Source organism: Muntiacus reevesi, chromosome 4, assembly GCF_963930625.1.
Source record: "Muntiacus reevesi chromosome 4, mMunRee1.1, whole genome shotgun sequence".
Lineage (NCBI taxonomy): Eukaryota > Metazoa > Chordata > Mammalia > Artiodactyla > Cervidae > Muntiacus > Muntiacus reevesi.
Window position 1 is genome coordinate 117,050,054 of NC_089252.1, and position 27,724 is coordinate 117,077,777.

A 27,724-nucleotide genomic window follows, 5' to 3' on the forward strand; every position below is an offset into this window, starting at 1 on the left:
AGAGTATGTCTCTGCAAAAAAGCCTAGGTTCGGTATTTGTGAATGTGTGGTCTTTCCCCCTCACGGTTCCTCTCACAATTCGCAAAAGTGTGTTCACAGGTGTCAAGTCTGCTCGCTCCCCGAGGCAACCCGAGACAGGTACCATAGCCATTTTGTTCAACACTGTACCCAGGATTCAGAACACTTTTGCTGAGCGCTTTAAAGTGCCCACTGGATTGATTAATTAACAAACGCTAAGTAGCTTAAAGAATCGAGGGAGAAAGACCCTGGAAATACCACCAAAGCGTGCAGAGAAGGCACGCAGAAGCAGCGTGGCCACAGTCCCCCTTATTTCTATGAAGGACATGTCCCCGACCCAGAGGCCTGCGGTGGGGCCCGGGGCTGGTGAGCCCACCTCCGCCATGCCGGATGTGGGCCTGGGAGACAGGTTTTCAAGTGAAGCTGGAAACGGATCCCTTCACGTGAACTCGTCCATTTCCAAATATCGGCATGAGCGGGTTGTTGCATGCGACTTGCTCCGGAGGAATTCTTGTAACAACGCCAGGGCCTGACCTGAGGCTTAGAGCAGGAAAGCGGCTTGCCAGAGGCCACCCAGCAGGCGGGGTGGTGCAGGCTGGGGACTCCGGCCCCAGAGCCCGAGCTGCTCCAGGAGGCATGGGCACTGCTGAGGAGCCCCTGATGAGGGAGATGGGCAGGGGCCCACCCAGATGGGCAGGCCGAGCTCCACCTGGAGGCCCGCTGGGGCCGTGGCCTCCTCTTGCCCGCTCACAGCAATTCATCATCGCACCTGCTGACAAGGCTGGGGCAGTTATCTTGTATCTTGAGTGAAGTCTCCCGGGGCCCAGGTGGCGGGGAGAGGCCGGGCTCCCTGAGGACGGGGCTCCGGCCCGCCCTCGCAAACACACGGCGGGGGTCCCCCACCCCCAGAGTTGGAGGCCGCAGCAGGGCCGTGGGGCCAAGCAGCCCGGGGACGTGGGCGGCGGGCAGCGCGTACGAGCGGAGGTGCCGGGGTCGGCCCACCTGCCCGCACTCCCTGGACCCCCAAGGGTTCCAGGGCCGAGCTGCTGCCCGGAACCAGCCGGCCCTCCACCCCGGGAGCCAGCAGAGTCACAGACCCGGCGAGTTTACGCTGCGCCCGGTCCGCACTGCGAAACGCCCAGCAGAGACGGAGGACAGAGGGCCAGGCAGGGCCACACCGGGCAGAGCCCGGACGGGAGCGTTCCGGCCCCAGAGCGCGCGGAGACGGCCCCTGCGGCCGCTGCAGGAGACGGGGGCAGCGGGTCTGAGGGTCGGTGAGGCCTGCTAGGCAGGCTCCCGAGGGTCCTTCCGAGCGGCGATCTTGCTGCCAAACAGGCTGCGTGGCCGTGCCAGGAGCCCGCGTCTGTGGCTTCCTGCCGATCCCTCCACCCTCCCGACAGACACCTGGGGGCGCGTCCCGAGGAGCGGCGGCCTGGGGACGCGTGGGGCGGACAGAGGCCCGGCCCGCCGCTCCCGCGCGGGGCCGCCAGGGGGCGCGCCGGGGGCGCGGGCCCGGCCGGGGCTGGGCGGCGCCGCAGGCGGGGTGGCTGTGGCTTCGACCTGCCTGGCGGCGAGCTAATCCCGGCGTGGAACAGGCTCCGGGGAGACGGGGAAATGGCTGCGGCGCTGTCTGCGTCGCCATGGGGACCGTCGCGTGCGCGCGCGTGTCCAAGTCGGTGCGCGCGGACGCCTGGAAAGCGCGGCCTTTGTGGGCGGCGCGGGGACCTCTGGCGGCGGGGCTCCGGGCTCTCTCGCCGCAGGTCCCCGGGCAGGCGCGCCCCGGGGCGGCCAGGGACCCCTGGGTGTTGCCGAACTCCTCATCTGGCTCACAGGCAGCTCACGGTACCTGGCACACGCCGCCTCTGGCTGCAGGGGGCCGGCCGGTGTTTGCAGGGGGCGGGGGGCGCACCCACAGGCAGGCCCAGGGACGGCCCCGCCCTGCCCCTCCCCAGGACACACAGCAGATGCACGCGCCCAGAAGCGTGTGGACCCGAGGGCCTGTGGCACACCCACGCCCGGATACACACCGTCCGGCCTTACGGAGGGCAGGCACGTGGAGAGCCCCCCAACCACGCCTGCACGCACAGGCTGCCACAACCGCTCCTCGCACGTGTCTGCTCACGCTGGGGGACACGCATGCCCGCACGCTCACGCAGCACCCCTTTCTCAGGCAGCCTCACCTGGACCTCCCCCGCACTTGGCTTGCGCACACACCCCCGCTTCTTCACCTCACACTTGTTCGACCTGCCCGCAGGTACGCCAACGCCCCTGCTCGTTCGGTGCCCACCCACTGGCACATCGCCCTGCTCATCTGCACACGCTGGGCACACCCGGGGACACACACTCGGGTGCCCTCGGCAGGCAGGCAGGCCGGCGGCCCGCGCACCGGGCGCCGGAATGCCCCCCGCGGACGGCTATCTGCCTGCCCATCAACGCGCGGATCTGCGGTGGTAAATGATGCATTCGATGGCGGGCGCATTTGTTGTGCGCGCTCTGAAAGGGCTCCGATAATCTGGAAGGCAGAGATAAGGAACACCATTTATTCCGCGGCACTTTGGAAACAATTCCCTAACCCTGTACAGCCCCATTCTCGGGCAGCCTCCGGGAGCCGGGCAGATAACGATTGGCTATTCATTATCTTCGCCGGGAACAAAGATTAGCCGGCCGAGATGAAAAATTACCCCCGGACAGCGGCACAGCCCCGCGCGGACCCCCCTGCCCGCGCCTTGGGGCCCCGCCCGCCTGCCCGCGGGCTCCGCGCTCACGCCCTTCGGGCCGGCGGGCCTGGGCACTCGAGGATGCTCGGAAGTGCGGGGGGCGGGGGTTGGGGGATGCGGCTGGCGGTCCGTCCTGTCTGCCACCCGCCCAGTCTGTCTTTCAGCGCCCCTCTCTCCCCTCCTTCCCCGGGGGGCCCTTTCTCCGCTCTCCCTCCCCGCCGAGGTCTAGGAGCCCCTCGGGTGCCCTCCTCTCTGTATCTCTCCTCTCTCTGACCGCGTCTCTTTCTCGGGTTAACACTTTCATTTCACTGCTTTCCTTCCCATCTCTCCAACCCTCTCTGCCACTTTTTTTTTTTCTTTCTGCTACTTTTTGGTTCTTTCTGTCCCCGAGGGTCCCCCAACCCTCCACCAGGCCCTCTGTTGCTGCTGCTTTTTACAGCCTGTCCTGGGGTCCGCCTGCTTTGTCCCCTTCACCGGTCTCTCTGGGCCTTTCTAGCAGACTCTGCATGTCTCCATCCACCCTAGGGAGGCTCCAGCCCTGCCGGGAAGGGAGGTGGTAACTGGGGTGGAGGCCGGGAATTCCCCCTCCCAGGGAGCAGGGCAGACTAGAAAAGGCCCTCCAGACGCCGCGCCCGCTGGGTTTGTGGGGGTGCGCTCCTGCGCCCCCACCCCCGTCCCCCCCAAGGAGGCCACCTCATTAGAGCGGTTATTCAGCATGGCGCTGGCTTTGGCAGATAAGCCTTATCAGCTCATCTCCCCCTCCCACAGACAGACAGCGAGTGCCCTCGCAAATGGCACCCTGGTTCCGCTGGCGGCCTGCCCTGCTGGTCAGGGAAGGTGCGCCGGCAGGCGATCTGGGAAGACACACGCAGTGTCGCCCAGAGACACACTCCTCCACAGCCCGCGGACACAGCAGCACTGGGAGGAGTCACACACGGCCCCCAGATGGATCCACCACACGGATGCCCACAGCCCAATTCACTGACACGGGGACCCAGAGACCTACCGCCCCACTCCGGTGTGTGTCCACAGGGACAGGCAGCAGCGTGTACACAGACTCTTGGAAACACCCACTCCGTATCACAAGGTCCACTGTCACACTGATCTCACAGATGTACAGGGGCACACATCCAACTCCAGCGCTGCTCCCTCCCTCCCTCCCTCCCGAGTGCACGGCGGGTCGCCTCTGAAACAGCCACACACAACACACAGGGACCCACAGAACACAGACTATACACAAAGTACCCAGGACCCACAAGAGGAAGCGGACAGACTAATAGCCTCAGCTCTGCAGACTTCCCTTCCACAGTGCTCACAAATGCCCACAGATACACACGGGCACTCAGCCCAGAGGATTCGCAGTCACCACCAGCTTCCGAGAAAGCCCCCCACGCAGCGATGCCCCCTGACTCGGCAGCTCGGACACGCCTCCTCTCTGAGCGCACCTGGGCAAGCGCTTCCCAGGCTTCTGGAGGCAAAGCACTTTGTCTCTGGGCCGAAGGTCCCCGAGGGCACTTTCACTCTCCCTGGGCAGCTGGAATGGGGCTCCAGCTACTGTGCTGAATCTCTTGGTAGGAACTTTGGAAGTTCAAGAACTGGCCTTCCTAGCTCCCAACCCCAGGAGTTTCTTGGGGTGAAGACTCCCCGCTCCGCCACCCAGCCTCCCAAGAACACCTCTCTGCCTCCACCGCCCGCTCCCTCCAGGGCTCCCCTGGGAAGGGCCAGGCAGTGCCTCAAACTCCACTTCTAAAATCCTCTGGCGTGCTCTGGAGTTGGGGTGGGGTATAGGTGGGCCAGGGCGTGGGCTTTGTTTACACCCAGACTTATCAGCCTGGGAGTGAATGTCAGGTGTGCGTTAAGCTACATTTGAGTGTGTGCACATCGGTGTGACCCAAACCTCCTGCCCGAGGATGTCCGTCCACGCCGAGTGTGCTAATGCGTGTGCACGGATGTACGTGTGACCGTGTGACTGGAGGTGGGTCGGAGGAGGAGCAGGCATCTGTGTGCGTGCGTGTGTGAGCGCGTGTGCCCGTGTCTCTGGCGGTCCCGGGGGAGCGTCTCGGAAGACAGACCGCAGGCCTTTCTGAGCACATCCCGGCGTGTGCACCCCTGCCAGGGCGGGAGTGGGCTGGAGTGGAGGCGACTGGGAGAGGCGCCCTGAGTGCCCACCGCCCCCCGGCCGCTGCCGCTGGACCAGGGAGGCTGGGCACTGAGCCCCGGGCACCCTCCTGCCTGCCCCCCGCGGCGCTCCCGCCTCCCCCCCACCCCCAAAGTGCTGTCGAAATAAAAGCAGACCGCGGCAGCGGGGGGCAGGGAGGGCCAGCGCTGCCGGGCTCACCGCTCACGTCTCCTCCTGGCTGCCGTCGCCCCGTCATCCACCCCGCAAACAAAAGCCGCCCGCCGCACACCATGAGGCCGTTCTCCGCGCTGCCCGGGCCCCGCTGGTGACGCGGCCTGCCCGCGTGGCGCCCTGGGCGCCCCGCTCTGCCCCAGCCCCGGCCGCCCGGGGGCGCCGCCCACCTCATCTCACTTGGTAAGTCGACCCTCCGCCTGGCCAGGGCCCTGCCAGCCCCTGGCTCGCCCACCTGGCATCCTAGTCGCGCGGTCCGCCTGGCCCGGTGCCCCCCAACATGTGGCCTTCAGGGCTTGCCCTAGCTATCTGAGCACCTGGAACCCCAGGTCATAGGGGCCAAAACCGGAGAGAGCGTTTGGGCAGTTGTGGCCAGCAGGCCTTCCCATTTCTCGAACGGAGCCGTAGGCCCCGAGTCGCGGTTACTCAGAGAGACGCAGAGAGCACCGTCCCGCCCCAGCTCCAGGGCTGGGCCCTTTGTGTTGGCCGCCCCCCACCTCCAGGCCGCGGCAGCGATGCGCCTGAGCCGGGCAGCCGATCGTGGGCTGCACCTGCCGGCTGGTCCCGTGCGCCGGCTTTGCGCGGCTTAACCCGGCGCGCTCTTGCGTGCGCCCCCGCGCGCCGCGCCCCGCGGCCCTTTATCTTGTGTGGCTGGGGTGCGGGTGGGGAGAACCTGGGGTCTGGAAGTCTCCCCCCCCACCCCATGCCGGAGTCGGAATCCTTTTAGTGGAATTTCAATAAGAATGGGGCCTCCGCCGGCTCGGGGATCTCCCTCCGGGGAGGTGGGAGGCGTAGACGGCGGGGGTGTGGGTTTGTCTACACCCAGGGCATTTAGAATCGTTCCGCAGAGGTCAGGCTTGAACTCCAGGTTGCCCCAACCGCGAGGGGAAAGGTCTGGCATTCAGGGCCCCCGGATGCTGCGGCCGTTCCTTTCCCGGAAAACACGGAAGGAAATTCGTTGTTTTGGAAAAAGCCAGGTCTCCGGGGGTCGGGGACATCTGGCCATGAGCTCTGGTCTACGCAGGCTCTTCGCGCTGGGATTCGTTCATGAGTAGTCAGGATCCAAGAAGCAGGAAGGGCCAGCGGCAGCCCGGGCGTCTGGGGCGCGTTTCCCAGCCGGGTTGACAAATTGCAGACAAATTGCATCTAACGAAACGGATTTATCCGTTGTCCTACTGCCGGGCTGCAGGGCCGCCAGGCCTCTGAGCAAACCGTGGCCGTTCGCAGAGGAGGGGGAATCGCGCTTGATTGCCTGCAGGTCTCAGCAGGGCCCCACGCTGTCGGGCTTGGAGGTGCCGGGTAGAACCTTCCAAGATCACCCAGGAGCCTGGGCCCAGGGTGCCGACACACGTAGGACGTTGAGCCCTGGTCTTTATGATCCACAAAGGCCCAGAACATAGAGGGAGTGGGAGAATCAGCAGGGAGGCGGGAGAGAGGGCGAGTTGGAGTTTAGGGCTGGAAGTGAACCTGAAGGAGCAGGGGCAGCTGTTGGTTCCTGGTCCCCGCTCGGGGGTCCCCCTCTGGAGGACGGCTGAGGCCCGATCTCAGGCCCTGCCTTGGAGACTTCTGAACCCCTCTGGCCAGAGCAGTCCCCTCTTCCTCCTCAGGAGCACTCAAGTCACACTGCCAGAGTGGAGCTGGGGGGTGCTGCAGGGGGGCAAATTAAATATCCCTATGGAAGGCAGCTGCTAAGCAAATGGATTTCTTTAAAACGCCCTGCACTGCTGGCCAATTAGATGCCCCCAGGAAAAGGTGAGAAGAATTCGGTTACAAAGAAAGGGCGAACTTACGGTCCCAGAGGGGAGCGAAGTTGAAACAAAGGGCGGGGAAGAGGGCTGTCCGGGATTGGGGAGCCCTGGGCAGCTGGGCGCGGGGCTGAGGCTCCGGATGTCTGCACCCCCAGCTCCCTGCGAAAGCACCCAGGCGCCTCCAAGCCACGCTCCACCGGAGAGTCTCCAGTCATTTGAAAAAGGTTGTTAGAAAACTCAGTTTTCGAGGCTGCCCTTCCCCAGTCCTTTGGACAGTCTTGTTCCCATGTAAGGGAAGGGACAGCTTCAGTGAGAGCAAAGGGCAGCGACCCGCATTCGCAACAATCCTTTCGAGTGAACAAAAAGAAGGAAAAAAAAAAGAGAAAGAAGAAAAAAAAAAAAAAGGAACACGTGCCTCCAAAGTGGGTGTCTGGAGACCCCCAAAGTCCAAGGCCCTAAGTTGACACAAATCCGCTCTCAGCAGCCCCGGATCACCCCCCCCAGCCCAGGCCATCCTAGGAGCTGGGAGCTGGCCTCAGCCTCCCTGGAGGTTTGTTCCCGCAGCAGCCATCCGGTGGTCTCACTGCTCAGTGGGGGACGCCCCTGGTTAGCACCCACGGTCTGTCCAGCGGACACACTCCCGAGGACCCGCCGTTACTGGCCGGCTGGGGGCGAGCTGCCTGGGGCCCTGTTTCCTCTCCCCGCGGGTTCGTTCCTGCGGGAGAGGGCGTTAGTCCCGGGTCCAACGCAGGGGCTCAGTTACCGTGGAGGCCTCGGCCCAGCCGGCCGCCTGCCCGCCTGCCTTCTCCGGGAAGGCGACCCCCGTTCCCGGGAGACCAGGCTGGGTCCCCCTTTCCCTTTTTCCCTCTAGGCCGGGACTGCGGGAAGCGGGGGCTGGGGTGGCTCTCCGGAGACCCCGGCTCGAGCATTGCTTAACTGCGCTGCTAAGCTCCTCTTCGCAGCGATTTTCTGAGCCGCCGAGCGGAGTAATTAAATCCCCCCGTTCGGGCCTCAAGCTGCGCTGGGCCGGCGAGCAGCGCGGGGCTGCGGCTAGAGCAGCCACCCACCGGGCAGGTCGCTCCGTCCCTGCGGTGGCCGGGACGCTGCCCCGGAGGGGCTTCAGTCTGCCCCGGAGGAGCTTGCAGCCGAGCTCGCGGTTATGAAACTGCAGACCCACCCAGCCCCGGAGATCACTTGAATCGCGCTTTGAGGGGGAAAAGGCGATTACCTGCTCTCCTGAAGGCTCGGAACGACCGTCTCGCCGCGAGCCGACGCTGGGATCGCGGCCGGCGGTAAGCTTCCGCTCGGCTCCGGCACTCACCACCTCGCGGCCGGCCTGCGAGTCCGGGGCCTCCCGCGCTCGGTCCCCGAGTTTGAACTCCATGGGGCGGCCTTGCCGGACACCGGGGATTGTCCCCGGTGCCGCGTTGTCTTTGAGAAGCCCCTGCCGGGCTCTGAGGAGGCACGACAGGCTGGATGCTTCGCGGCGACCGCGTTTTACGCGTTGATGAATCGTAAGCTACAGGCAGGGAGGAGAAACAGACGTACAGAGAGACCGCGGGTCCGGGCCAGGCCGCGCGCGTTTCGGGCGCGCGAGCCGGGAGGCGCCGAGGCCACTCACCTGCGCCGGCCGGCAGCCGAGGCTAGGCGCTCAGGGCCTCGAGCTCTCGCTCCCGGCCCCGGTGCGCCTTACGCGGCGAGCACCGGCCTCTTCTCCTGCGGAGCGGAGTTCCGAGAAGCCCGGCCCCGCGCTCCCCGGAGCAGGAGGCGCGGCGGGCGGCCAGGGCAGACGTGTCTCCAAGGGCCAGAGACGCTCGGGTTCCCTTGGCCCAGGGCTCTGCACCCCTGTCCCCCGGCTCTTTTACCTACGCCAGGGCCTCCGGCAGAAGGAGACCGCGAGACGCCGAGGCAGGCGGAGGCCCCCCTGGCGCTGCCGAAGCTGGTCTTGGAGGGGGTGACGGGGGCATGCCGGCGGAGCCCGGCCTGGCCTGGTGCCCCCCGAGCCGAGGGGACCGAGGGCTTTCCTCCCTCCTCAGATTATTAAAAAGTTCATTTCCTGGCGAATCGGGTGACGTCAGGGGCCCGGCGTCGCGGTGGCGGGGCTGCCCGGCCGGAGAAGCCGCCTCCAGTTACCCAATTACCGACTGTCAATCCCACCGCCCCTCCCCCCGCCTCCCGGGGGTGGCCGGGACCCCGGCCCTCCCCCCTGCCGTGGGCCCACCTAGCATCCCTCTGGGCTTCTACCCCCGAGGTCCGCGGGCCCAGCGAGGGGAGAGGGGCTGGAGGACGTCGGTGACTCCCCGTTGCCCCCGCACCTGTTCCAGGCCCCCTCCCCAATTTCCCTTTCCCGACCCCCTCCCTGGGCGCCTCGGCCTCCCGTCTGTACAAGGGGAGCGAGCAGAGACAGCGGCACGCGGGGCCGGGTCCACCCGCGGCTGCATCTCCGGACTGGACGTTTGTGGAGAGCAGTTCCAGGTGGCTGAGGTCTTAGTTCTCAGACCACCCTCTCCTTCTGCCCAGGGGCCGCCTTAGGGACCCCCCCACCCCACCCCCCAGGAAGAAAAATGCCTCCTCCTGCCCCGAGGCGTCTCCTTCGAGCCGGCGCCGGCGCCAGTCCGGGTCTGCACGGCCTCGCCCCAGGCAGTTCGGCCCGTCGGTCTGCGAAGGCCACGCCCGGGAAGGGGCGCCCCCTCCCCCTCCCCGGAGCCCCAGCCAGGCCACCTCCACCGGGTCCAGCGGTCCTAAGCGGCCTCTTGCCCGAGGCCCAGGGGCCCACGGGGGTCCTGGAGTTCCTGCCCCTCGCTGCTCCTGACCCGCAGCTGTCCTCCGGCCCCCTGGCCCCCGGTCTGGCCAGAGCCCCCGCTGGAGGACGGGACGGCCTGGGGAGGTAGGTGGACCACCGCGGCTACGTTCAGTGGTAAAGGAGGCGGGGTCCGAGAGTGGACGGACTGGGGTCCCCGGGAGAGGACACCCGAACACCCAGAGGGTGCGCCCAGGCTCCCGGGGAGGGAGCCGGGTTGGAGGGTAGTTACTGGGAGCAGGGCCCGGAGGGTAGGGGGACCACGCGGGCCCGGAGAAGGGGGCGCAGCAGCCGGCCGCGGGGCGCGGGTCCCGGGGCGGCGGGGGGACGTCGGCAGCAGGGGCCGCCGGGAGGGGGCGGGCGGGCGCGGGGGTCGGCCCGCGGGCGCGTCCGGAGTCCGCGGCCCGGGAGCCGCGGGCCGGCCAATGGGGGGCGGAGGCTGGGCGGCGCGCGGCGCTGATTGGCTGGCGCGCGCTTCTTAGGCGCGCGCGGCCCCCGCTTCATGTCTGTGCCGGAGCCGCGAGCTGGCGCCAGCGCGGCCGGACGATGCGGAGCGGCCGGAGCCGGGCGGGCCCGAGGCCGAGGCGCGCGCTGACCCTCGCTCGCACCCCGTGAACCCCTCCGGCCCGCCGGACGCGCCGTCCCCGAGCCCGCGCCCCTCCCGCGCCGCTGCGTCTGTAAGTTCGGGCTCCGAGAGCCGGCGGGGCGGGGTGGGGGGCCTGGGGCGCGCCTGGCCCCGAGAGGTCACTACGGGGGCTGGGCCGCGGTGACCGCTGTGCGGAGCCTCGGTGAGAGGTTCGGCTTGTGCCGCCGGGGAGCGCGCGGGGGGCTGGCGCTTGGTCCGTGGGGCTGCCTGCGTGTGTGTGTCTGGGGGGGTGAGGTCAGCGCCAAGAGTAGTTTTGTGAGTGTCACCAGCATCGTGCGGCCCGCGGGGGCCCCCCGGGCGCCGGGCTTTTAACTTTTAAGTCTGCGTTTACACGTTTGTGCACAGGGATGGAGCGGGGTGGCATGGTGCGGGGCGGGGTGGGGGTGACTAAAGTGCGGCTCTCTACGTGCGGTGGGGTCACTGGTGCCGGGGTTTTGTCCCCGTGCGCAGAAGCGTGTGGCTGTGGGTACCCGGGTCACCGCGTGAGCGTGCGTGGCTGAGCCGGCTCCCCCCGCCCCTCCTTTCGTTTTGAGCTCTGGGCTTTCCTCCCACCCGGGACTGGTCCGCGGCTGAGCTCGGCTGGGGCGCAGCGGCGCGCAGGACGCCTCGCGGCGGGGCTTGAGGGGTGTCCGGCCGCGGCGGCGCCCCTCACGGCCCCCCTCACGCCCCCTCGGTCGTGCAGGCGCGCCGCCGCCGCCTCCGCGCAGACCCCGCGCCTCCGCCGCCCGCCATGGAGGTGGCTCCCGAGCAGCCGCGCTGGATGGCGCACCCCGCCGTGCTGAACGCGCAGCACCCCGACACGCACCACCCGGGCCTGGCGCACAACTACATGGAGCCGGCGCAGCTGCTGCCGCCCGACGAGGTGGACGTCTTCTTCAACCACCTCGACTCGCAGGGCAATCCCTACTACGCCAACCCGGCCCACGCGCGAGCGCGCGTCTCCTACAGCCCGGCGCACGGTGAGTCCCGGCCCGAGGGTGACCGGGAGCCCGGACGCCCAGCGGCCGGCGTGGGACGCGGGGAGGCCCGCTGCCTGTTTCCTGGATGTGGGGTCCGAGAAATCGGGGCGGGAAAGGAGCGGGCAGCGGCCTCTTCTGGAGGCTCCGGGGCCCCTGGGGCTTCTGCCCGTTTTCACCTGGCCTGCCGGGGGGAGGGGGGCCCTCCAGGCTCATCCAGGGGTCCTTCTGTGCCACTTGTCCTTCAGCTGGGGACTGACGCTCCTGGTGAATTGCCAGTTGGGGTGTTATGTTTCTGGTTGTCGTTGGGGAGGGGTCGCGGTCGTGGGGCATCCAGGCTACCCCCACCGGCTCACCCTGACGCCCCCTCCGCCCGCAGCCCGCCTGACTGGAGGCCAGATGTGCCGACCGCACTTGCTGCACAGCCCGGGGCTGCCCTGGCTGGACGGGGGCAAGGCAGCGCTCTCCGCGGCTGCCGCACACCACCACAACCCCTGGACCGTGAGCCCCTTCTCCAAGACGCCCCTGCACCCCTCGGCCGCCGGAGGCCCCGGGGGCCCCCTGTCCGTGTACCCAGGGGCCGGGGCTGGGGGCGGGGGCGGCGGCAGCTCGGTGGCCTCCCTGACCCCCACCGCAGCCCACTCTGGCGCCCACCTCTTCGGCTTCCCGCCCACGCCCCCCAAGGAAGTGTCTCCGGACCCCAGCACCACTGGGGCTGCGTCGCCGGCCTCCTCCTCCGCAGGGGGGAGCGCCGCCCCCCGGGGGGACGACAAGGACGGCGTCAAGTACCAGGTGCCCCTGGGAGAGAGCATGAAGATGGAAGGCGGCAGCCCCCTGCGCCCGGGCCTGGCCGCCATGGGCACCCAGCCTGCCACTCACCACCCCATCCCCACCTACCCCTCCTACGTGCCAGCCGCCGCCCACGACTATGGCAGTGGGCTCTTCCACCCCGGAGGCTTCCTGGGTGGCCCGGCCTCCAGCTTCACCCCAAAGCAGCGGAGCAAGGCCCGCTCGTGCTCAGGTGAGGGGAGACCCGGGGCCTCCCGGGAGTGGGGAGGGCTCGCGCTTCGGTGGGAGGGGGCTGGGACCCGGCGAGGAGCCCCCAAGCGATGGGTGAGTCCCCAGAACGGGGAGAAGGTGCCTGCTGACCTCGCCCTTTTCTTAGGCGCTCCCGGTGGCCCTAGAGTTTGCTTTCTGTCCCCATTCCTTACCCTCCCCTCCAAGGTGGGCCACTGCCCGCCCGGGGGTCCCCCATCCCTTCCCTGAGCCTAAAGCGAACCTCTCGCGACGGTGTGAGAGGGAACGCCAGGTGCAGGGAGTGTGGCGTGGCGGCTCCGTGAGCATCGGCGTTGCGCTGGGTGCCCTCCGCCCTCCTCGGGGCTCCAGACCCTTAAAGAATCTAGATCTGCAACTCGATCGGGATCTCATGGCTCCCAATCTCCTGGGGAGAGTCCCCCCCCTGAGGCCAAATTCCCGGACCGGCCAGCTCCCTGCCCCCTGGCGTGTCCTTCCCTCTCCCTCCCCAGGGCTGGGGGGTCAGGGGCTGCCTCTGCCCGGGGCCACGGGGACTGGCTGGAGCCGGCCGGGCAGCAGACGCCGAGGCTGCGGTGGGGCTCCTGCCGTCCTCACCTCCTTCCAGCTCCTTCAAGACCACTTGTAGATTGTTCGCCCCAGAGTCCAGAAGCCACACATTCCTGCCCGTGTGGGCTGACGATGTAAACGATGTGGGGAGGAACGTGCAGGGTCCCCTCGCACTGAGGCCGCCCGTGTCCGCTGGGGTCCTACCCTGGGGGGCCCTGGTCTGCTCCGGCCAGCTCGCTGGCCTCTTAAGTAGTCCTTTCTCTCAAATTGGTTTTACGTTCTATTCGAATTCCAGATGGTCTTTTCACAACAACAAAACAAAATACCACCCCCAGCAGCCGCCCCGCGAGGTCGCTCAGTCCACTCAGCCCCAAAACGAAAGGGCTGAGTATTTACTTCGTTTGAAAGAGCAGCAACTTCCATCCCAGTCCAGGGCCTCGGCGGAAGGCAAGGGAGGCTGGGGAGAGAGAAGGAAGTGACCGAGGACAGGGCTGGACAGCAGAATCTGAGGACCCGCGACAGGGACCCGGAGAGGCAGCCGCAGCTGGGGAGAGAGGACGGGGTGGAGGGGAGAGGGACTCGAGGGGGCCCAGCCTCCGGCCGGCCCGAGCCAATGCCCTGAGCAGAACCCCCGGCCCGCTGCCCTCCCTTCTGATCCCCACCTCCTGGCCCCTCTCCATCCCGGCTGGAGCTAAGAGTCCGCCGCCCGGAGCAGCCTGGCTCGTGTGACCCTGTGTTCCCGTCCCCTTGCAGAAGGCCGGGAGTGTGTCAACTGCGGGGCCACGGCCACCCCTCTGTGGCGACGGGACGGCACGGGCCACTACCTGTGCAACGCCTGCGGCCTCTACCACAAGATGAACGGGCAGAACCGGCCGCTCATCAAGCCCAAGCGGAGGCTGGTGAGCAGTGCGGGGCCTGGGGCGGGGGAGCGCCGGGGCCAGAGTGCCGGCCTGGGCCGAGCCCACAGTTAATTACGCAAAAACAAGCTTTCAAATGCAGGTGCTGGAAATCTTTTATCATGAGAATCACTTCCCTGGCAGTTGGGGCAGCCCGGCTTTTTAGGCTAGATTCTTTTCAGGCCCGATTTCCCCTGGGCAGCCCACCTGGTACCTTCAGGGATTCCCCCCCAACACCACCACCAGAGCTGAGCATCCAGGGGCCCAGGTCCCGTCCCCTGGCCTCTGTTAAACTTTTAAAAATAGGGCCGTGAAGTCATGTTCCCTGTAGCCTGGGGCTGCTCTCCCTGGCTTCCCAACACACAGTCTCCTCGTGCTTATTTAAATAAAACACACACACCAACCACCAAAAAAAACCTGCCCTTTATTATTTTTCCATGGAGTCACCTATACTGTGTATTTTCATTTGAGTGATTTAAAAAAAATGCCCTTTCGGATCTCCTGCCGGAGTTTCCTATCCGGACATCTGCAGCACAAAGATAAGGAAACTTCTCGTATCTGTTTCCGGACTCCGCGAGTTTTCAGTCTCTCTCCTCGGCTCAGTCCTGCCTCTCGCTGGGCTGTTTTGAAATTTCTAATACCTCCACTCTGCAAATAATGCGTAAAATGCTAAGAATAATAAATATATTTTTTCAGGGCAAAGTGATTTACGAGGGAGGCTTAAATCGCTTGCCGATTTGGGGGCCCCTGTTTTTTTTTTCCTGGAGCGAGGGCGGGGTGAGGGCCGGCCGGGCGGAGGATGCGAGGCCAGCCCCTGAGTCAGAATTCCAGCTCCGGCTGCTTACTCACCCTCACCCCTCCCCGCCCGGGGCTGCAGGCTGGCCCCTCTGGACCAGACTGGGGCCTGGGGTCACGCCTGCCCCTGCTGGCCTGGGCTCCCCGCCCCCAGCCCGCCCGCCCGCGGTTCCCTGAGACGTGCTGCTGCTGTGGGGCTGGAGAGGGTGTCTGCTTTCTGGGGTGAAGCTCCTCTCAGCCCGCCTCTGGGGTGGGGGGCGCCTGCCGCTGTCTTCTCCTCCAGGAGCCCGAGGCTCCGGGTCAGGCTGCACTCCCCGAGGGGCTGGGGGCAGGCGGGACCCTGGGGGCTGGGGGACAGGGCGCTGGACACGCAGATTGGCGTTGTCCAGTAAGTTGTGACCGAGGGACGTCTTCTGGGTGTGCACCATCCACTGTGGTCGCCTCCAGCGGTGCTGTGATTAGGGATCCCCTCAAATGTGGCTGAGACTGAAGCAGCTCTATTTGTAACTTGGTTAAACTGTAGTTGAGTTGAATTTAAATGGCCACGTGTCCAGTGGCTACCGCGCTGGGCCGTGTGCAGCTCGACTCCCGAGCGTTTCCCGTCCCTGCCCTGGGCAGCTGCGGGGCCCTGTCCTCTGGCCCTGGGGCTTTGGACGTGTCCAGGACTGGATTTTGTGGGAATGCAGCCCCACCTCGGGGCGCCCAGGGGGACGGCAGCCGTCTAGAGGGGCTCCCTCTCTGAGCCTCGGTTCCCGTCTGCAGCATTCGTGTTCAGGGGCTGGGGGAGTGGCTGCTTTCCCCTTGCAGCTCTTGCAGCCCCTTTGGTTCCGAGAGCGCTTTATTCTGCAGTTTTGTGATGGTTTAGGTTTCTGATTCTGAGATGCAGAGACTCCTGTGAGATTTGGGTTTCTGGGCTCAGTGGGTTGGGGAAGGGAGCGGGGGTGGCGTGAGGGTCAGGAGGGAGGTCGCGGGGGGCCGTGGGAGCCCCGCTTGCTGACCCCGCCCCGCCCCGCCCCTCCCAGTCGGCCGCCAGGAGAGCGGGCACCTGTTGTGCAAATTGTCAGACGACCACCACCACCTTATGGCGCCGGAACGCCAACGGGGACCCCGTGTGCAACGCCTGCGGCCTCTACTACAAGCTGCACAATGTGAGTCCCCCGCCTGCCCGCCCCGCCCCTCCCTGGGGACCGCGGGCTTTGTGCGGCCTGGGCCGCTGGCCCCAGCATGGCTTGGCTTGGGAAGCGAGCGCCAGAAGGGCTTCCCACGAGGGGGGCGAGCTTGCTGGAGGACGCCCCCCGTGGTCGGCCATCTCTGCTCAGAAGCAAAGCCTGCAGTGGGTGGGCGCCTTTCTTGCCAGGGAGGGCGGGAAGACCCTGGAGGGCAGTGGGCCTTGGGCAGGGGCCCCCGTTGGCCAGGCTGGGGGTGTGGTCTGGCCGGGAGGGGAGCTCTGGCCTCTGAAAGCTCTGCATGGCCCCCTAGGTGAACAGGCCGCTGACCATGAAGAAGGAAGGCATTCAGACCCGGAACCGGAAGATGTCCAGCAAGTCCAAGAAGAGCAAGAAGGGGTCTGAGTGCTTCGAGGAGCTGTCCCGGTGCGTGCAGGACAAGGCCTCCCCATTCAGCGCCGCCGCCCTGGCGGGACACATGGCGCCCGTGGGCCACCTGCCGCCCTTCAGCCACTCCGGACACATCCTGCCCACCCCGACGCCCATCCACCCCTCCTCCAGCCTGTCCTTCGGCCACCCCCACCCGTCCAGCATGGTGACCGCCATGGGCTAGGGACCACCCCCATGGACCGACGGATGGACGCCGCGGACGTGCTTCCAGGGCGCGGGGGGACCTGGTACCCAGCCGGCCGGCCCACCCCAAGACCGCGGCCCCCGCCCGCCCAGCTGGACACGCGCGGCCGTCACTGTGAAGCTGCTCCCGGGCATGGAGGCGCCAAGGCGGGGTTTCTGCCGAGGACGACTGTGGGCGTGAAGGACGACTCTGAAGAGACACGAGCGGCCGAGGGACACTCGGGGGCCGCGGAGAAGCGGGAGTAGGCGGAGGAATTTATCTGGCTCTGGTTTCTCACGAGGATGGTGAGACTTGTTTCTCGGGGCCAAGTGCCACGTGGCCAGCCCGCCTGCCTGGCTCTGGGGGCCAAGTCTCTGGGGGACCCGGGCCCCCTCCGCAAGCGCCGAACCCAGCTGGGCTGAGCCTCTCCCGGGGGGCCGCGCGGGCCTCAGAGGGCAGAGACAATCACGGGCGGCCCTGTGTGATTCCCAGGCCAGGGCTGGGTCACAGGAAGGAAGCGCTTTCTTGAGAGGGGAAACGTCTCCCACATCGCTCCCTGGTCCTGAGGCTGGAGCCAGCCTGACTCGAGCGCCCTCCACAGCCCTGAGCCTCCGCCGCCTCGGCCGGGGGGACCCTGTACATACGTCCTTTTTTCTGCTAGTCCCTGATCCCCCCCCTTCTCCAACACGACGCAAAAGAGAAACAAAAAAAAGAGAAAGCCTGCATAAGCTTAACTCGCTGACGAGTTGTTTTATTTTTAAACTCTTCGGGTCCAGTCAATTGTACATGGCCACGAGTGCCCTTGCTGTGGAAAGGAAGAAAACCTACAAACCGAGGCTGTGGCTGGGGAGACGCTCAGAGCTCACCGTCCTCGGGCGGGGAGCGGGGGCCAGGGCTTCTCCAGGCCTCCGGGGGCTGACCGGGCAGGTGGGCCTGCGCTTGCACCCAGGCGAGGCCCGCAGGCTGCCGGGGCCCTCTGCGCCACGCTGGGGGTGTCTGGACCCTTCCCAAGGTACAGCTGTACATAGCCGCGTCCGAGTGGAGCCTGCGCGGGTGCGGTGGCTGGCCGGGGCCGGCCCAGGAAGACGACTGCTGGTGTAGGCCAAGTGCAATAGGGGCACCACAGCCGGAAGTAACTTATTTTGTACTAGTATCCGCGTAAGAAGAAGAATCGGCAGTATTTTCTGGTTTTATGTTTTATTTGGCTCGTTTTATTTTGGATTAGTGAACTAAGTTATTGTTAATTATGTACAACATTTATATATTGTCTGTAAAAATTGTATGCTATCTTCCTATTCCTTCAAAGTGAATACTGTTAAGAATAATAAAATACTTTTTGTGAATGCCTCTGGCCTGTCTCGTGGGCTCGCGGGGCGCCTGAGTCCCGCCTGGGTGTGGAGGTTGTTAGGAGCGCACTGGTCCTACAGCCCCGGGATTCGGACGGAGGGGCTCTTGGAACTCGGGGCCCTGCGCCTCCCCTGCACTTGCTCACCACCTAACCCTGGGGTCTGGGCGGGTGCGGGGAGGCTCAGGAAGGCTGTGGGTTCTGCCCCCTTTAGCCACGTGCTGGCTCAGTGGGGCTCAGGAGAAGCCCGGGGGACGGGCGCCCCGCCATCCTCGAGCTCCTGTGTCTGAGCTGCCTGCTCACCAGTGTCCGCGTGCTTGTGGTCACCGGTGAACCTGTCCGCGGTGTCTTTGATCAGTGATGTCACTGAGCGCTGTTCTCTAATCAGTGATGCTGGTCACTGGAGATAGTCATCGCGACTGACATTCCTGATCAGTGACACATCTGATCGCCAGAGCCTGTGACCAGAGACACCTGATCACTAACAGCCGATCACCAGTGTTGCGTCGAGGCCTCTGCTCGGGGACGCGCCTGGTCACTGACTGCTCACCATGTTCCCCAGGAGCTGGCGCTGCTCGCCGGTCACGTCTCTGACCACCTCTCACCAGCCACGCCGCACCCTCCCCAGCGGTATCTCCACGCGGGGCGTCTGGCTGCCGACGCCCCCGACAGCCAGCACGTCTGACCGCCCCTGCTCTGACCACTGCTCCTGCACTGCGGTCCCGGGTCACGCAGAGTGGCCACCAGTGTCACCGGTCAGGGCTGTCCTACTCAGGGACGCGTCTGATCACTCACACACGGTCCGCGTGTGCAGGCCCACGCCGCCCCAGCTCCAGCGTCTCTGAGCAATGGCTGTGGTCACTTGTCTCCAGTGGCCTCGGGACCACTGCCCCTGGTCACGGAGGGGCCTCCCCGCCATCAAACCCTCCGACTGCCCACTGAGGGTCATCGCGTTCACTGCGGGTGACTGCCAAGTCTTCTCTTCCAAGTCCCCGATGACCAGTGTCCCTCCTTCCCCATCATCAGCAGCAGCGACGCCAATGTCGCAGGTCCCCGGGAACACCTCAGTGTCTAACCATCAGGACCGTGATCCCCGGAAGATCACACACCTCTGGGTGGTCGGGGTCACTAACTCGAATCCACTCTTGGTCACAGATGAGGTGACACTGACGCCCCGTCACCTGCTCACTCCCCACGGCCCTGATCTGTGACTCAGGGGACCTGCGGCCAAGGCTCCCTCCCGCCAGCAGGATCTCTGATCTCCCCAAGGTCACGTCCCTCCTTACAAGTCCCTCTGCTCGCCGTCCACGACCTGACCCCCGCCGTCTCTGCTCCCCGGGCCCCCGGCGACACGTCTCTGACGGCCAGCCGCCCGCTCCCAGGGAGCCCTCACATCCCTTGCCCAGGAAGCTCCTCTTTGACCCTCCTCAGCCCAGACCTCAGGCTGGAGGGCGCGGGCTCGGGTGCCTGCTGGGGCTCTCAGATGACCCCCGAGTCAGGACAGAGGAGGGGAGTGCCTGCCTGGGGCCCTGACTCAGGCTGCCTCTGCTGTGCCCTCTGCCCGCACCCTCGGTGGGGCAGGAACAGCCCACTGTGTCGTCCAGGCCGGCTCTCAGCATCTCCCCTCCCCGCCGGCCGCCGTGCTCGGCCTCCCCTCCTGGGGTCTTGCTGGCCTGCGCCCCAGCTCCCGACTGCCAGAGAGGGTGTCTCACTCGGACGGGGCATCGAGTGCGCACTCACGCCTGGCCCTGCTGTGGTCTGGGGGCTACGTGGCCCACAAGACCAGCAAGCGTCTCCGCTCCCGAGCAGAGGACGCTCCAGGCTGTAAGCAGCAGGGTGACCCCGCGTGGCCTGTGGCCAACGGGCCCTCCGCCCAGAGTCCAGGGCCACCGCCTGGAGCCCGAAGACTAACCTGCTCCCGGAAGCCAGAGCCCGAAGCACGGGGCACAGAGCCTGACCCCCGACCCAGAACTTAGCACGTACCTGCGGGAGCTCAGCCTGAGGCCCTGAGCCCAGACCTCAGAATCGGGCGTCAGAGCAGAGCTCAGAACCCCGGGGCCTGCTGTGGGCCCCGAGCCTCAAGCAGAGCTTGCAGCTCAGAACCAGAGCCCAGTCCCAACCCAAACCCAGATCCACAGCCCGGGACGACCCCTGGAAGAGGCCTCCCTGTCCCCAACGCTTCTCCAGTGCTCCCCGCCCCCTTCTGCCGCCAGAGCCCCTGCAGGGGCCCGGGCCACGGCTGCGGAAGGTTCTGCGAGCTGGCTGGTCACTGGGTCGCTGGTGGGTGCTTTTCAGACACCCGTGAACCAGACCCGGTCACTGATCCCGCACACGGGAACCAGCCCCGTTGGTTCTTGGCGTGGGGGTGGGCCCGAGACACGCAAGGCTCCTTGCTGGGGGGACCTGTTACCAGGACGACGGGCTCGCAGGGCGGGGGGGCTCTGACCGAGCTGGGTGGGGGGTGGCGGGGGGGGGGGGGCGCGGTGCTGAGGGGGACGGTGGCCCCGGGGGCCCAGCTTCCAGCCCAGGCCTCGGGCTCCCGCTCCCGCAGTGCTGTTCCCGCCCGCAGCGACGTCCCCCACAGCCCAGGGTCACCGTGCTGGAAGCAGTTTCGATTCTGTGGCTGCGGCTCCCAGGCAGGGCGGGCGTGCTGGCGGGCGCTCCAGGCGCCGGGGCCTTTATGACTCTGCGGGCAGCGCCGGGCGCCGGGGGTGGGGGGCAGGTGGCCGGGCCCTTCCTCCTGCGGGGCCCCTTCTTCCCATTTGTGGGAGGATGGACCCAACCCCTCCTTGTAACTCTTAGAGTCCGGCTTGGACCCCAAGCGCCCTCCCCGCTCCTGGGAACAGAGCAGGGAGCCAGCGTCCCAGGCCCCAGGGTCCCAGACCGACCCCACCCCGGGGGAGCGAGGCGTGGGCGGGAGGCCCGCGTCCAGCTCACCTGGGAGGAAGGGAAGGTGAGCCACGGGACCGGCCCGGAGGGGGCGGCGTGTCCTGAGCCGCAGCGCCGGCCGGCACATCAGAAGGCAGCCCGGCTTGTTTTGCTTTCAGGCAAAATGATGAAATGATTCCGAATTTTATCTGGAAAAACTAACAAGACCAGCAGAACAAGTCAGAAAATTAGGGAAAAACAACGCAGTGTGTGTGCGTGGCTTTCCACTATTAAACAAGATCCTCTGATCTCCGTCGTTCAAACCTCGTGGCTGGGCGGACAGAATAAGCCGATCAGCGGCTCAGACTCGGGTAAGCCCGAAAGACACCCGATTATTGACAAGGTAACAGGTGATCAACAAGGTATCCTGCATCGATGCAGGGTGCAGGGCTGTTCGGTCCCAGGGGTCTGAACACCCAGCCAGCAGCACCTCCACGGGTGAAGGCCTGCTCAGGTCTGGGACCAACAGCCTGGGTGATAGACCAGCCGGCGGACAAGTTTTGTTCAGGCTGCACAATGTTTCACAAAAATATGACTGGGTTGCAAATACTTCTGAGTTAGGAGATTCGGGGAGTTCCCTGGTGGTCCAGTGGTTAGGGTTCCAGGCTTTCACTGCCTTGGCTTGGGTTCAATCCCTGGTCATGATACTGGGATCCTGGAAGCCATCTGGCACACCCAAGGAAAAAAAACTGGAGATTTACTTAAAAAGAGGCCGAAGAGCTGGCGCTGAGGGGCTGAGGGTGTGTAGGGCCGTCTCTGCGCTGCTCCCCTCAAGAAGCCCTGGTCCGTCCCCACTGGGCCCCTCCCGCCCAGGCCTGTCTGGGTCTCGGGGACATGGGGCTTGAGTCCCAGCATCCCATGGAGTCTATGCCACGTCTTGACTTCTCAAGGAGTTGTTCTCAAAACCATTCCCTGCAACCTACCCAGCTGGGTCACCCAGGTTGGTTCTCCGACAGAAAGAATGGCCAGGGAACACCGCAAGCTCTAGGTGAAGTCTGGCCTTGGAAGGAATCAAAGAGAAAGAAGGGCCCATTTTAAGGAAATGTGCTAAGGCTGCAAACCTTCTGGGGCAGGGAAGGAGTGGGGATGACGCCTGGGGTCATGCCGAGCGTCTGAAATGAGCCCTGGGATCACATTCCGGCTCCAAGGCTAGAACGCCGAGTAATCTTCCAAATACCTTTAGCAAGAAACTCGGACACAGGGTATCATTACTTATAAAACTGAGAGGCTGGATGCAGCCTACATGCTCAGAAGAGGGCATGGTGAGTGTTTCCTCACTGAAGAAGTAAAAGCAGGAACTCAAGCAGGTACTGCTGGCACCCATGCTCACAGCAGCTTTATTCACGGCGGCCCAAAGGCAGAGGCAACTCAAGTGTCACTGATGGATGAGCGGATAAAGCAAATGTGGTCCATCCACACAGTGGGGCATCACTCAGCCTCAGAGAGGAAGGGAACTCTGACGCCCACCACAACACAGATGATGAACCGTGAGGACTTCAAGCTCAGTGGAACGAGTCAGTGACAAAAAGACACATCTTGGCTGATTCCACGTGCCTGAGGTCCCGAGACCTCCCGATGCACACGGACAGAAAGGAGAGGCCGGTTACCAGGCTGGGGCGCAGGGGCGGCCGGGGCGTGGGTTACGGGGGACAGCTTCGGTTCGGGCAGATGCAGAGGTCCTGGAGATGACGGTGGTCAGGGCTGCACATGAGTGGGGAAGCCCTCACGGCCAGTGGCTGGACACGTTACAATGGTAACCTTTATGTTAAGCGTATTTTACCACAATGAAAAAAAAAGGAGGGAGGTGAGGGAGCCACAGGACACCCACTAGAAAGCCTTGAAAATGCCTCCTGAAGGGGATGCTCCAGAGCCGCGTGCTCAGCACGGTGACAACAGTCGCTGCAACGTCTGGGGAAGGAATCGTCCCCAAACATTAACAGATGGTGACGTCTCTGTGATAGACAATTTCTCCTTCTTCTCCCCATTTTCCAACTATTCCGCAATGAGGTTTAATAGCTTTAATGATAAACAGAATCATTTAAGAATAACCATTGCAAAATGGGAGATAAAAACTTTGCAATTAGGCTGATATGCAAAAACTCAAAACAAAAAAATGCAACATGTAATAAAAAGACAGCTGCCTGTCACACCCCCATCCCTGCCCCCCTCCCGAAAAAAAAAAAAAAAAACAGGCAAAGGAGAGACCAAAGGGTCCTTCCCAAAAGACATGTAAGTAAACACCCGGCGATCATCTGGACGGGAGCTCAACCCCAGGAAGAATCAAGTCCATGCAGATTTTGCACGGAGGCACCACTTTCAACCTCTCCTCTCAGGAAGATGGAAAAGGCCGGCAGACTGTAGGGATGGCTGCTGGCACGTGCCCTTTGTGGGAATGTTGACTGGAATTCCACGTGCTCCCTGGCCCAGCAAGCTCGCCTCAGGAGCACTTCCCAGAAACACTAGAAATAAAACGTTCAACTGCAGGGGTTTTTTGGGGGGGAGAAAAGGAAAATGCAGAACTATATGTAATGCAGACTTTTCTGTTTTAAAAAAAATATTTGTGTGGATATAGAAAGAAATCTGGGAAGACATACCTCGTGAGTAATAGCTGTTACTTCTGGGAAGTGTGAGAGGCAATGGGTGGGGAGATGGTACTTTTCACTTTATAAATCTGTGTTATTATTGCAAGCTGCTGCTTGTGTTATGCAGAAAATAAAGAATCATCATCAGAACTTTTCTTTGCTCTGCCTTGTTTCTGGTCAGTCTCTCTCTTGGGGGTTCTCCCCTTAAGATCTGCCTGGAGAACTCCTCTTCACCCCTCAAAACCCCAGCCAAAGATTCCAGAGGATCTTACCAGAAGCCTTACCTGACTCCTCCCTCCCCCCAGCCCCTCAGGGTCCCCAGTCCCTGAGCAGTGTCGCTGCCTGGCTGTGGGGCAGACAGCACTGCCTCTCCCTTGCTCTGCGGCCTTGAGCAGTGACTGAGCCCCTCTGAATCCTCACCCTCCTCGGTAAAGGCAGACCACACCTTGCAGGGCTGCTGAAAGGGCAACATAAGGAAGGCGAAGGGTCCTCCGCCCTTGGACAGCCCACCCAAGCAGGAGACGCCTCTGGGGCCGTCCAGCTCAGGGGGCTTCGGACGGAGCCCCACGGCTTCTCTCCACCCCTGGAAGCCCACGTGCTTGGCGACCACTTTGATTTCGCTTCCTCAGGGCACCCACGGCTGGTGTGGACGGGAGTGCTAAGGGGACGGCCTTGGCCGTTCAGCAGGTGCTTTCTGCATGTCCCCCCGGCCTGCCCCTAGCAGGGCGGGCTGCCCCCGGACGATCCTCCCGTATGGCTGGGGACACTGGGGGCTGCTTCCCGGGAGGGGCAGGCAGGGTGGCTCCCACTGGCATGCAGGCTGGAGCTGGGGCTCCTCCCTGGAGAGGGGACTCGGGGGGCCCAGCCCAGCTGCTTCCTTCCAGCCATCTGGCCCCCAGCCCCTCACCCCAGCCCTGACTGCAGGGCTCCCGGGGGGACCCTGGGGAGGTGCCGGCTTCTTCCTTCTCCCCACCCCTCCCTCCAGGTGTGGCTGTGCTGATCTGGGGGAGGCCGTGATCCAGGCTCGGGGCGGATGCTGCGGGAGGCCCCCATCCTCAGGAGCATGCAGGCAGATGTACAGACGCACATCCCCCACGCCACCCCCGCGCACTGCCCGGCTCCGCCCAACGCACGGGCAGCACCCTGGCCTCCTCCGTCACTCCCCGCCCGGTCTCTTCTGCCGCAGGGATCGCGTGCGACCTTTTCATTTCAATGGTGAATACCCAGAGAGCCAACCACACGACACCTCCAACCCACTCCGGGATCCCTGCCTGGAGAATCCGGTGCACAGAGGAGCCTGGCAGGCTACTGTCCATGGGGTCGCGAAGAGGCAGACAGGACTGAAGTGACCGAGCACGCACCCCACCCGGCACTGGTTTTCCATCCAGTGTAAGAAATCGTCGCCAACTCAGAAGCTCAAAGGCGCACGCCTCTCTGTCCCACCGTCTGTGGATCAGGAGCCCGGGGCGGGGCGGCTCAGGGCTTCACGTGGCTGCAGATGAGGTGCCACCAGCACTGGCTTCTCCGCAGAGGCTGGACTGTGGAGACGCCCGATCGGCTGCTAAGCTCCTCGCCTTCCCTACAGCGGCTCCTTCTAAGTCGGCAACAGACAGGACTCTGACGGACGGACCCCCTGGACGGAGTTTATATAAAGCCCCAGAGTCCCAGAACGACACCCCCTTAAGTCAGAGCCCCTTCTCGGGGGAGTGGGAGCAACCTAGAACTGCAGTTACTGAGCCAAAGGACTCCCCCGCCCCAGACGCCCCCCGCCTGTGGGCTAAGGCCAAGGAGTTCCCAAACTTGTCCCAAGTTAACAGCCCACCACCGGTTCTGGGAACTTCACATCCGCGCCACCACATAGGACATTTTGCACACTGCATTTATGCTCCGTTGCTGGGGATGAAACAGTCTCTCGCTGTGGAGAGAGCTTTCTGGAACCTGCAACTGATCGAGTCCCTCCCTGACTCCTGATTCAAACCTTCCCCAGGGCTCCCCGGCCCAGGAAACACTCACACCCTCGGGCCTGGCACCTGGGCCCTGCGGTCCAGGTCTCTGCAGCCTCTTACCCTCAGGCCTGGCAACTCCTTGAGGTTTCGAGGTTCTGACTTTATTAATTTATTAGGAAGTAAATAGCCAAACAGTTCACCTGTATGGTTTTAAATGTCCATATGAATGAAATGGATGCCCCTGGTCCATCAGTTCAGTTCGGTCGCTCAGTCGTGTCCAGCTCTTTGTGACTCTGGACTGCAGCACGCCAGGACTCCCTGTCCATCGCTAACTCCCAGAGCTTACTCAAATGCCTGTCCATTGAGTCGGTGATGCCATCCAACCATCTCATCCTCTGGCATCCCCTTCTCCTCCTGCCTTCAATCTTTCCCAGCATCAGGGTCTTTTCCACCAAGTCAGTTTTTCGCATCAGGAGGCCAAAGTATTGCAGCTGTAGCTTCAGCATCAGTCCTTCCAACGAATATTCAGGACTGATCTCCTTTAGGATGGACTGGTTGGGTCTCCTTGCAGTCCAAGGGATTCCCAAGAGTCTTCTCCAACACCACAGTTCAAAAGCATCAATTCTACTGCACTCAGCTTTCTTTATAGTCCAACTCTCACATCCATACATGACTACTGGGAAAACCATAGCTTTGACTAGATGGACCTTTGTTGGCAAAGTAACATATCTGCTTTTTAATATGCTGTCTAGGTTAGTCACAGCTTTTCTTCCAAGGAGCAAGCGTCTTTTAATTTCATGGCTGCAGTAACCATCTGCGGTGGTTTTGGAGCCCAGAAAAATAAAGTCTTTCACTGTTTCCATTGTTTCCCCATCTATTTGCCATGAAGTGCTGGGACCAGATGCCATGATCTTGGTTTTCTGAATGTTGAGCTTCAAGCCAACTTTTTCGCTCTCCTCCTTCACTTTCATCACGAGGCTCTTCAGTTCTTCTTCACTTTCTGCCATAAGGGTGGTGTCATCTGCATGTCTGAGGTTATTGATATTTCTCCTGGCAATCTTGATTCCAGCGTGTGCTTCATCCAGCCCAGCGTTTCTCATGATGTACTCTGCATATAAGTTAAATAAACAGGGTGACAATATACAGCCTTGACGTTCTCCTTTCCCAGTTTGGAACCAGTCTGTTGTTCCATGTCCAGTTCTAACTGTTGCTTCCTGACTTGCATACAGGTTTCTCAGGAGGCAGGTCAGGTGTCTGGTGTTCCCATCTCTTTCAGAATTTCCCACAGTTTGCTGTGATGCACACAGTCACAGGGTTGGCCCCCCTTCAAAGCTGGTCGCGTCTTTGTCTTCCCCAGAGCCTGGGGCAGGCTGTGTGGGAGGGGGAGAGGGAGGTGACTCGGCTGAATCAACACCTTAGGGGACATCGTGCCCGATCCCCAGGCACAGCAGTGCTTCTGGCCCTGGGGGGGCTTGTGCGTGCTTATGTACACGTGTGTGTTCCCATGCACACGTGTGCACTGGCACCTGGGGCCTGGCCTGAGGATGTGTGTGCAGGGTGTGCGCCCTGTTGACTGCCCCGTCAGGAGGAGAAGCTGTCTTTCTGTTTTTTCTTCATGGCACCTCTCACTACCCGACACATGAAACCTTCACTCGTTACCAGTTTCTCATATCTTCCACACTCGAGTCACCTCCACAAAGACAAGACTCCATCGAGTGCATTCACTGGCAATATACACCTGCAGCACCCAGAGACACCTACACCCCACAGGTGTGATGGGAGCTCAAGAAATGTGTGAGATGGATGGTGGATGGGTGGGTGGGTGGACTGATGGGTGGATGGTGGATGGATGGACGAATGGATGGGTGGGTGAGTAGGTAGATAAATGAATGGGAGGATGGATGGGTAGATGGATGGATAAATGGGTGGATGAGTGAATAGGTAGATGGATAAGTAGATGGATGGGTGGGTAGGTGGATGGATAGGTGGGTAGGTGGGTGGATGGATGGATAGATGGATAAGTGGGCAGGTGGACAGATGGGTGGATGAATGCATGGGAAGATGGAGGAGTAGATGGATGGATGGGCAAATGGGTGGATGGATTTGTGGGTGGGAGGAGGGGTGGGCAGATTGATGGATGGGAGGATGGATAACTGGGTAGGTGATGGATAGATGGAGGGATAGATTGATTGATGGATGGATGGATAGGTGGGTGGGCAGGTGAGAGGGTAGATGGATGGATGATGGATGGGAGGATGGATAAGTTGGAGGGTGATGGATAGATGGAGGGACGAGTGTGAGGATGGGGGGATAGGAGGATGGATGGATAAGTGGGTGGGTGGAAGGATGGGTGGATAGGAGGATAGATGGATAAGTGGGTGGGAGGATGGGGGGATAGGAGGATGGATGGTGGGTAGGTGGGTGGATGCAGAGGAGGATGAATAGATGAGTGGGTGGGTGGGTGGATGGTGTGAATGCGGGCACATGCATGCAGGCTTCAAGCTTCTTTGTTCTATGCTTTTCCCAAAAAGACCTAGGAAATCGCACAACTTGGAAGCTGCAGAGGCCCGTGGGTACTGGGGGAGCTTCTGGGGACTGGATTCTCCTAGATGCCTGGAACCAGCTGTGGGAACTGGG

At 63.4% G+C, this 27,724-nt stretch overlaps 1 protein-coding gene across 4 annotated transcripts; it reads left to right on the top strand.

Moving 5' to 3' along the window:
* The first annotated feature begins 1,985 nt into the window (after positions 1-1,985).
* GATA2 (GATA binding protein 2) lies at positions 1,986-17,627 on the top strand. Of its 4 annotated transcripts, none has more exons than XM_065934032.1 (6): positions 1,986-5,268; positions 10,962-11,238; positions 11,615-12,256; positions 13,570-13,715; positions 15,530-15,655; positions 15,987-17,627. In XM_065934032.1, the coding sequence occupies exons 2-6, from the start codon at positions 11,010-11,012 to the stop codon at positions 16,284-16,286; spliced, it is 1,443 nt and encodes a 480-aa protein (XP_065790104.1). In that variant the 5' UTR covers positions 1,986-5,268; positions 10,962-11,009; the 3' UTR covers positions 16,287-17,627. The 4 variants fall into 4 exon arrangements, with proteins under 4 accessions (XP_065790104.1, XP_065790106.1, XP_065790105.1 ...); XM_065934034.1 differs by lacking the exon at positions 1,986-5,268 and adding an exon at positions 7,239-8,125; XM_065934033.1 differs by lacking the exon at positions 1,986-5,268 and adding an exon at positions 9,415-9,720.
* The last annotated feature ends 10,097 nt before the right edge of the window (positions 17,628-27,724 follow it).

Coding starts and splice junctions, on each gene's coding strand:
- GATA2 (XM_065934032.1), top strand. CDS start 11,010: ATGGAGGTGGCTCCCGAGCAGCCGCGCTGGATGGCGCACCCCGCCGTG. Junction 12,257..13,569: donor CAAGGCCCGCTCGTGCTCAG/GTGAGGGGAGAC, acceptor GTCCCCTTGCAG/AAGGCCGGGAGTGTGTCAAC. Junction 13,716..15,529: donor TCAAGCCCAAGCGGAGGCTG/GTGAGCAGTGCG, acceptor CGCCCCTCCCAG/TCGGCCGCCAGGAGAGCGGG.